The sequence below is a fragment of the Bicyclus anynana genome, chromosome 6 (assembly GCF_947172395.1).
Source record: "Bicyclus anynana chromosome 6, ilBicAnyn1.1, whole genome shotgun sequence".
NCBI classification, from domain to species: Eukaryota; Metazoa; Arthropoda; class Insecta; order Lepidoptera; family Nymphalidae; genus Bicyclus; species Bicyclus anynana.
The window spans coordinates 11,426,914-11,437,434 of NC_069088.1; the positions used below are offsets into that span (position 1 = coordinate 11,426,914).

The following is a 10,521-nucleotide window of genomic DNA, read 5'->3' on the forward strand; positions in this document are numbered from 1 at the left end:
AACATACAGACAGACACAAAAGTTTACTGATTGCATTTTTGGCATCAGTATCGATCACTAATCAGCCCCCTGATAGTTATTTTGGAAATATATTTCATGTTCAGAATTGACCTCTCTACTACTATAGATAAAGTACTTTTTCACTTATTGTCAAAATTATTAAAATTAAAGAATTAAATGTTATGCACAAAGTTAATTTTATTCATAAAATGTTGAGCACTTTTTGACATAAAAACTCTTTGCTAAGATTTAAAAAGTACTGTTTGTTTTTAGACTGATGATAATAACGTTTTACATTACATTACGGCACATATGCGTAATGAGATACATTACCTACGATATTGAAATTGGTGAAATAAGAGAACCGGCCACGACGCGAAACCGCGACCTGCAACCGCGACGGGGTCGCACACACGACCCACTGATTAGTATCTATACTAATATTATAAAGCTGAAGAGTTTTTTGTTTGTTTGATTGAACGCGCTAATCTCAGGAACTTCTGGTCCGATTTGAAAAATTCTTTCAGTGTTAGATAGCCCATTTATCGAGGAAGGCTACGCTATACATATATTATTCCCGGATTCCTACCGCGTGGTTTCAGCTAGTGAATTTTTATGGAACACTAAACAAAAACGGTCGCGCGAGCGACGCGGTCTCGGGCTTTGTTTAGTGCTCCTTATAAATTCATACTAAGCAGTGGGTCGCGCGGTCGCAGGTCGCGGTCGCCAAGAACGGCTACCTTAAACTCTTTTGTATTTTAAAAAAATATACAGCGGTGCAAGCCACAAAGTGTTGAAATTTAGTTAAGAAAATTACATACCCATTGATTTTCTACTCGGAAATTATTTTAAATACATACCTAGTTGTTTCAACTACCTAATGAAACATTGATTTTTTACTAGAATTTTTTTTTTTCTAAAAACGGATTGTTTGTTTTTTTTTATGTTACACGAAGTTTTTTTCTAAGTTCTGTTAACAGCAACAAGTCTGTTGCCTGCTAATGCCTATTACTTTTAGATTGAAAAATTTTATTACAATACAGTATCAGTAGCAAAATGTCAATTACTTTTCAGCATTCATATATATACCCATTGTATAGGATTTCGCTGTAACATAGTTGCTTCCTTGTATTTAATGTACCAGTCACTGATGTGCCTAGCCTAAATATAACAAACTGCAAATTAGGTCTTTGTGAATAAAACCGGCTACTTATTTTAAATTTCCCGCAACAAAACGTCACAGACAACAGTAATAAAGGCACCAGCGCTGATAGCGCCATCTTCGTTTAGCTTTCACCGGCCATTATTTGCAAAACAACTTAGACCATTTAAATAACAGGACCTGCCTCGCTAACCGTTATCCCTCTGGCAAAAACCAAAAATCTATGATCTAACGCGTTTATAAAAACTGTTGCTATAGAATCGATGTTTGTAGTGTATGGACATAGAAAAATTTTAATGGTGTTAAATATTTTCGATGTGTGAGTTTACCTCGTCCTCCTCAAAAAACGACAGACAATTTTGTTCGTGAATTTGAGTGCGATGCATCTCCATTTTCTAATTCCTCTATGCAAAAAAACCATAAAACTCTGGCGGTTGGCAGTCATTTGACATTTTTCCTGAGGAAATATGTTGAATGTTCCTTGATTTTTACTCTGTGCTATTTTTTTTATCCTATTTGTCTGTGGGTTGAAACTTGAATGTTCGTTGTTGCGATGATTTGTTTTAGATTGCTTTTTTATTATTTTAAATTTGATGTAATACATTCCCTTGAATAAATCTTCATTTCTTTATTTATGTGCTAAAGCCTAAATCTGTTTAGAAACCTAAGAGTCTATTGCTTACGGGCCCTATTTATTTACAAGCGGAGACTTATCGCGTCCAAGCTTTCTTTTTAAAGTGGCTTGCTTATATTATTATTTACGTTGATAATTCCTAAAACATTAGCCACGGCGTCGCAAAAATCAGACGAATCTAGCCGTCGCGAAGCAGACAATCGGTTTAAGGTTAGTAAAAATATTGTGAAGTCTGGTCCTAGAAGTTCGATCGAGGCAGCAAGTGTTTTATAATTGTAAAATGATAAAATTTTCTTTTAATCATAGATGCCAGCAGCAAGTTTTGGGGCACTATCCGTACTGCCAGGAACCAGTGATTGTGGCATCAAAGATGTATGGAATCACAACCTTCATGAAGAATTCCAAATTATCAGAAAGGTATGTATGTCAAGGACGTTCTTTAGTTACGCCATACTTGGAAGATTATGTTCTATTATATTTCTTTCCTCGTTTGTGTTGCCTAAGCAAAGCAAAAACATTTTTATAAAATATGTATCTACTGTCTCTAAGGGGTTGCTAAGCAATGGTTATGGAAATCATGTTTTCACACACAAAGGTGTTACTTAATATGATTGTCAGGGTTTTAAAATGCCCACTACAGGGGCAGGCCTCGCTCCTTATATTAGAGGGAATATGGAGCTTAGACTCACCACACTACTCCAATGAGGGTTCACAAGTTTAGAGTGATTATGTTTAACTCTAACAATTCTATCAGATGTAAATGATAGTGACCGGTACCATCAATGTAACATACTATTTGAGGCGCAGGGCTCACAGAAATCCCCATTCCAGGTTGAGAATTTTAACTAGTATTTTTCACAGTCAAACCCAGGACCTCGTGATCTAAAGCCACATAGGCTAAACACTAAACTAACAGACAGACAGACTTGACTATTTCATCCTAAACCAATAGTACCATCTAGAATAACTATAATAAAAACTTACCTATACACAGATAGTACTAAAATACCACTGGGTTGCCATGGACACTGAGTTTCCCGGAGTTGTTGCAAGACCCATTGGAGAGTTCAGATCCACAGCAGACTACCAGTATCAGTTACTCAGGTACACTCTTTTAAGAATTATAATGTAACATCATTTTGGTCTCAGCAGCTTATCACATTGAAACTACCCAACCTGAGATTATACTGCACAAGTGTGTGCAAAAGCACAGGTGTACTCTCTATTCTTTTGTTCTCATAGTCTGATAGGATAGCAAACTGAAGATAGTATGCACAAGTTTCAACGTAAGACTCAGTTGTGTGCTCTTTGGGTGTTGAAGCTCCTATAACTTATTTTAGGTGGCCTAATTATAAACATAGATTTCAAACCTACCAAGTTCTGTAACAAGCGACAAAGATGATATGAATTTTAATAACTATTCATCGTCATCATACTATCAGCTGATGGACATCCACTGCAGGACATAGGCCTTTTGTAAGGACTTCCAAACATTACGATACTGAACCGCCTGCATCCAGTGAATGCCTGTGTTTTGCTTGATGTTGTTAGTCCATCTAGTGTGGGGGTCCCAATTCCAGCATTGTGGGATCCTACGTCCCATAATGTTAATGGAACAACCATAAATAAAAACTATTAATATTGCAATATTTAAAAGTTGTAATGAATTTTAACATGAAAATCTGTTCACCATCTGTTCTGTTTTGGTTTTTTTTATTTTTTACAAGTATCAGGTAAGCGATGATGCAATCTAAGATGGAAGTGGGCTAACTTGGTAGGAGGAGGATTAAAATTCACACCCCTTTCGGTTTCTACACGACATCATACCAGAACACTAAATTGCTTGGTGGTAGTATGTCTTTGTCTGTAGGGTGGTAACTAGCCACGGCTGATGTCTCCCTCCAGTCAGACCTGGACGGGGATTGAACCCAGGGCCTCCGTCTTGTAAGTCCACTGCACCACGGAGGCCGTCAAAGTATTATAGTATAAGTAGTATAGTCACGTAGGTATTTTGTTAAAAGTTCATACTGTCACTCTAATAAGCATGCCTTAAGGAGTACCATTTAAAATATACATGGTGTAAAATCATTGACAAATAACCTTGGTTTTCTGAAACTGAAAACTTGGCAAGACTTGAAAATGAGTATGTAGGTAATAATAGTAACCCACATTTAGAATAGATAATTATTTTTATTAATAATCATTGAAGAGTTATGAGAATTATCAATTAAAATCATCTATCACCTATTAAAAAGTTGATGCACAATCATAGACCAAAAAACGTCCCCACTCAATGAGTGCCTAACAACTTCTTGGCACTCAATTCAAGAAATTGCATTTGAAAATTCAACCTTAAACTCCCAGTTTTTAAGTGAAATTTCAGAGGTCAATGATTAAAATACTTAATAATCTCTTATTAATGCAGGTGTAATGTCGATTTATTGAGAATAATACAGCTCGGTCTTACATTCATGGATGAAAATGGTAAAACTCCACCAGGATACACCACATGGCAGTTTAACTTCAAATTCAATCTACAGTAAGTAATTCAACTCACAGAATATTTTAAATAATTATATCTAGACATAAAAAAAAGCATTACAGTATATTATTACTAGTTGATCCACCAAATGTTTTTTTGCCTCATAAAACTTTTTAGGTTGGTCACCCACACAATTGTTTTTATATTTCAGAGAAGACATGTATGCACAAGACTCCATTGATTTGCTTCAAAACTCTGGACTCCAATTTCGGAAACATGAGGAAGATGGAATTGAACCTTTGGAATTTGCAGAACTTCTTATGACATCAGGTAATAACACATGTAAACTATTCACACCTGATTCGTAACACACACATGTGTAATTTTTATACAGATTAAAACACATCACTTACACTCGTTACACAGAATATTCGATTACTTGATCATGTCTTGTAGTTCCAGCTGAAGGATTGTTTGTATTACAAATTGTTGTGATTGAGATATTGTTTTTATTACAAATTTGATATTATTAACTTAGAGATACTTAAAAATTAGACATAACTTCATCTTTTAGTAAACTAGAAGTTGTAGATCATTTTGCCACCTCACTACACAAACTGGCATTTTTGGGAGCTCTCTACACAATGAAAATAATTACAGCAATGAAACATTGATTCTATAGAAATAGTTTTAATAAACCTGCAGATCGTTATTTCTTGAACTTTGACTGAGATCTAGCGAGGCAGGTCCCTGTATAATTTATCTAAGCTTTCATTTGTCTAATACTATAGTATACAATTAACAGAAGCTTGTCTGTGCACTATATCCACAGCAAAACATTCTTCCAAAAGTAGACAATATATACCTTGAAACAAGAAGAACAACATTAAAGACAGAGTATATTTATTGTTTTTTTTTTTTTAATTAAAAAATTACATTAATTACAGGCTTAGTGTTAATGGATAACATAAAATGGCTCAGCTTTCATTCTGGATATGACTTTGGGTATCTACTCAAATTACTTACAGATCAAAACTTACCTCAAGATGAAAATGACTTCTTTGAAAGCCTAAGAATATATTTTCCAACAGTTTATGATGTCAAGGTGAGGTTACTGTTACATAATACAACATTTCTTGCTTTATTTCAAACTAGCCTTTTATTGTAGTATTTGAAGTCAATCCTTTTTGAGCTCAAGCTACTAAAAGGCCTTTAGCTTCACATATAATTTGAAGTAGTTTTTTTTTTATTCTTTACAAGTTAGCCCTTGACTACTATGTCACCTGATGGTAAGTGATGATGCAATCTTAGATGGAAGTGGGCAACTTGTTAGGAGGAGGATAAAAATCCACACCCCTTTTGGTTTCTACACGACATCGTACCGGAACGGTAAATCGCTTGGCGGTACGTCTTTGTCGGTAGGGTGGTAACTAGTCACGGCCGAAGCGTCCCACCAGCCAGACCTGGACCAATTAAGAAAACCTCAACCAGCCCAGCCGGGGATTTATTATTTACTTATTTTTAACCGACTTAAAAATAGAGGAGGTTCTACGTTCGGCTGTATGTATGTTTTTTTTTTAGTATTTAATGAAACTGTGCAAGAACTTAAAGGGTGGTCTCCAAGAAGTAGCTGACCAGCTGGAACTAAGAAGGGTGGGGCCCCAACACCAGGCAGGTTCCGACTCCCATCTTACTGGGATGGCTTTCTTTAAAATCAAAGAGGTAAGACCGTTTTTTTTTGTTGCACATATTATGAGTTAAAATGAAATGTTTATCTTGAAAATTATTAATAATAATTTTCTATAATCCAAGAATAACATAATCTTTCATCCTACTAATATTATAAACGCGAAAGTTTGTATGTTTGGATGTTTGTTACTCGTTAACGCCGCAACTACTGAACCCATTTGGCTGAAATTTGAAATGGAAATAGATTTTACTCTGAATTAACACATAGACTACTCTTAGTCCTGAAAAATCTATGGTTTCTCGAGATTTGCAAAAAACTTTGTTACTCTTTCGCGCCGCAACTTATGAACCGAATCACCTGAAATTTGGTGTAGAGTAGTAGAGATATATAGTCTGGATTAACACGTAGGCTTTACTTTACACTTTTTATCCCGGAAAAATCGATGGTTCCCGAGGGATTTGTGAAAAATTTAATTCCACGCGGAAAGACGCGGGCGTCCGCTAGTAACCCAATACTTAACTGGTTAGCAAACTAATGTAAATTAACCATTTGTTACTAATTTGTCTGGGCAAAATTTTTGATAAAAATTACCATTTACAAGAATAAACACATCAATACCTAGGTTTTCCCTGATTCTCTTTATATTTAGAATTATTATTAATAATTATGTTTTACAGATATTCTTTGACGACAACATTGAGAGTTCAAGCGGACACCTGTACGGACTTGGTGCACCATTCTCTGTGAACTCTACCACCTTCCAAGACAACGGTGAAAATGGCAACTCTTCCTGATCTGCGGATTCGGCTTGCGGGTCAAATCTGGCATCGCAACCGAGAGTGTTCCATCATAAGGAATTGGGTTAAATTTGTCTTGTAAAAGAACAATACACGTATTACACATTCGCTGTATCCATGTATCTATTTGTGGCACTCTCTCTTCTTCGCTTACATGAGTGGAGACAGTAAGTGTAACTAGTTTTAAAGGAATTCCTTAACCTGTGGTCACAAGTACTAGTATTTCTCTCTACGACTCAATGGACCTGCACAGTGAATCCATAAAATGTTAATATTGTCACACTCCAGATAATTTCTTCATAATAATAATGATCAGCCATTTTGTCTGCCAAGACTATAGGACCAGACCTCCGTCCATAAAGGAGAGGAGATATGGAGCTTTGTAATAAAGCAAACTTAGGATGATGTAAACTCCCATTGTAACATTAAAATAGTAATAATGATAATCAGCAGGAATAAAGGCTTAACATGCTCTCAAAGGCAACTCCGGGTTAAAAGATTTTATAGACAAAAGAAAAGCTCAATACTTCACAGCCTAACCAGGACTCGTACCCCAGAACTTGTGATCTGAAGCCACATAGAGTAACCACTGAACCTATGAGGCAGTTGAGTATGTAAGAGTAGAGGCAGCAAACGAAATGTTTACGTGAATTTTAAATTTGTATGAAACTACTCTAGAAATAAATGGGGAACCTTGGAAGAAATTTCAATTTAAATTACATTGTTCAAGTTTGGATTATGCCAATGTGTAATCATTTATTGATGAGATTACAAGATACGAGGCAATCTTTCAACATATGTGGACATTATAATGAATATGTACGGTAGTAATTGTGACACATCTGATAATATAGACGCACGAAATATAAATGCTTCTTGTAGATTTATGTATGAATATTTCACATTTCCTTTTAATCTGATATATCTTGGACTATTACCTGTCTAATGAAATACTAAATTTCTGCAGGGACTTTGTTCTAGAATTAAGTGGACAATATGAACGCAGCGTTTAAGTACCCACTCAGTTTTATATAAAACATCAAAATTCCAAAAAATAAAAATACAAATATTTGTCAAAAACTTGTAGAATAAACTTTAAAAATATGTGCATTGTGCATATAAGTATTTCAATAATGTAGTTCATTAATCACTGAAAGAATAAATTAATGTAATATTAGGAAATTATGAATAGTTTGTTGTGAACTTTCTATTCTAACTATATAGACAGGTATTAATCTAGTTTTTTTTTAATAATAATAATTATGGCATGTGTTTAAGAGTTGATTGTAATACATAGTTGTTATGGGTTCGAACTCGGGGGCGTAGCTAGCCGTATCAGCCGTATCCATTATACGGGCCCCCCGAACAACAAAGCCCCCTTAAGTGTGAAAGCAAAAATTAGTAAAATATAATTCAAAAAGTTCCCACTTTTTGGATTACATTTTATTTTAGACTTTGAAATATTTTGGATTACATTAACACCAACTCGCACACTTGATACCAAAAAAAAATATTAAATCTTGTGTATAGTCTGGCCAGTTCGTTGATGACACTCCCATGATATGCGCGGGTGTGAAATCGTGCGTGCGGGGAAGTGAGGCGCATCAGTCGTGGGTTTTCACTCATCCCTACACGCCCGCGGCCCGCGCGGACTATCGGTAGTGTTTCGATCGAAGGTGCCAAGTTATAGTATGTATGTCACAGAAACATTTTGGTACTTTACTTTACTTTGTGATGAAAGAGTTAGCGGTAAATCTAAAACTAAGAGATTTTTCGGGATTTGCCGCTCATTTATTGGGCCCCCAACTATTTTGATACAGGCCACCCAGGGCACGCTACGCCACTGTTCGACCTGTTAAAATATGGAATGCCATTCCGGCGTCTATTTACTGCCACCTACTATCTAAGCACCTTTAAGGCAAGAATAAATAGGCACCTTCTAGGCAAGCGTCCCAAAGGCTAGTTGACCCTTTTTTTAATGGTCTTAAATAGGTAGTTCATTATCATTCTACTAGACTGAAAAAAAATCACATTTTTTTGTGACGTGATTACATGAAAATTTTAGTTTTTAAAAAATATATTTTTGACAATACGAGCCAAAACGCCTGTCGGCCATGACGATCTATATTTCAACTGTTTTATGACGTCACTTTAGTAAATCCCATACAAATGGAGCGTTTGACAAAAGTATTAGTTAACTAATAATTCGACGTTTAGTACATCAAATGTGTTAGTGACGTCACAAAATGGAGAACAGCGTTTTTGACGTTTGGATAATTTTAAAAAATACATGATAATTAAATTAAGTTTTTTAAGAAATCCTTAACCTTTATTAATTGATATCTAACCTTTATTAATTGATATCGATATATTTCGGACCCTTATTTCATGTACCTACTACTCGAAATCAATATTTAAATATTCAATTTGATATGAGTCAACTACCCTATTGTAGACCTCATCATTGCTCCATCAGGCTTGATTGTAATCAAGCGCAAGCCTGTTGACCATAACAAAGGTATTCAGCTAGAAGAGAAAACTATGATTGCTTATAGAAAATTATTTGATAAAAGTTTCATCATGAAACAATATTGATCAATAATATAATGTATGATTTTTTATTATTGTTATTAAGATTTCAATTTTATATGTTTTTAATTGTGATAAAAATAATAATTTAATTAAGGTAAACATTTATTTTACGTCTATAATAGATACATTTAAAGTGGCGTTGTTATTTTTATTTACTCCTATATAAAGCTAGTAATCCTTGGGTTATCTTGGGAACCAGTTGTGTGGTGGACACACTTGCACGTCACAATTGTCCCTAATAGACCGTACAGACTACTTTAGTATTTTAGTTTATGGATTTACCTCGTCTAAAATACTACTCGACTAAAATTCTACGGTTGTCTGTACGGCCTATAATGCCTAGTTCGGACTACTTTAGTATTTTAGTCAAGTACCAACGATTTTTGGATTTACCGCCCAGATATCGTTCGTACTTGACTAAGATAATAGAGTAGTCTGAACTAGGCCTAATGCCTAGTTCGGATTACTTTAGTATTTTAGTCGAGTAAGAACAATTTATACTTTTAATGGTCTGAAGAGCTATTCTGAAACGATGTATTGTATATTTCGCAAGTGCGAGTTTCGAATTCACCGCTCGCCGCCGCCCGTCTGGTACTTTTGGGTATTACCATTTTAACATCCAAAAGTGACTACTTAACAAAGAATCTCTTTGGAAAGACCTTTACTTAATCACAGAATAAAGATGATTCAGAATGAGTCTTTCTATGCAGCGTGGTGAAGCTTAGTAGTATTGAATATAATGCCCTCATTCTACTTAATCCTCATATTGCATTAATTATGAACGAAATGGAAATTGAATATTTTATCGATGAAAATATATTTAATTTACCATAAAACTAGAAATAGTATTTAAATGTTAATTTAGAAAATAGTACAGATGGCTTCGTATAGACTAAGAAATGCATGATTCGTAAGGTAGATGAATAAAAATCTGATTTTAAATAGACAGAAAAAAAATCCTAAAGTATCGAAGCCATGTGTGGCTTCGTATGCGGGGATTATGCAATAAAATGTAGCAAATCAATGAAAATAAAAAGGGCTCTGTAATTCCCACAATTTTGCAAACTTTTTTTTTATTTTGTTTATTAAATTTCGAAAATCTGACAGTGATTAATATGTAGGTAGCGAAAACTGATGAAAAAAAACATTGTCTATGTCTACCGC

At 34.8% G+C, this 10,521-nt stretch overlaps 1 protein-coding gene across 1 annotated transcript; it reads left to right on the forward strand.

Annotated features, from left to right (window-relative positions):
* Nucleotides 1-1,667: 1,667 nt before the first annotated feature.
* LOC112051065 (CCR4-NOT transcription complex subunit 7) lies at nt 1,668-9,495 on the forward strand. Its single transcript, XM_024089535.2, has 8 exons — nt 1,668-2,006; nt 2,103-2,213; nt 2,791-2,900; nt 4,222-4,335; nt 4,490-4,608; nt 5,226-5,383; nt 5,860-6,000; nt 6,646-9,495. The coding sequence occupies exons 2-8, from the start codon at nt 2,103-2,105 to the stop codon at nt 6,760-6,762; spliced, it is 870 nt and encodes a 289-aa protein (XP_023945303.1). The 5' UTR covers nt 1,668-2,006; the 3' UTR covers nt 6,763-9,495.
* The last annotated feature ends 1,026 nt before the right edge of the window (nt 9,496-10,521 follow it).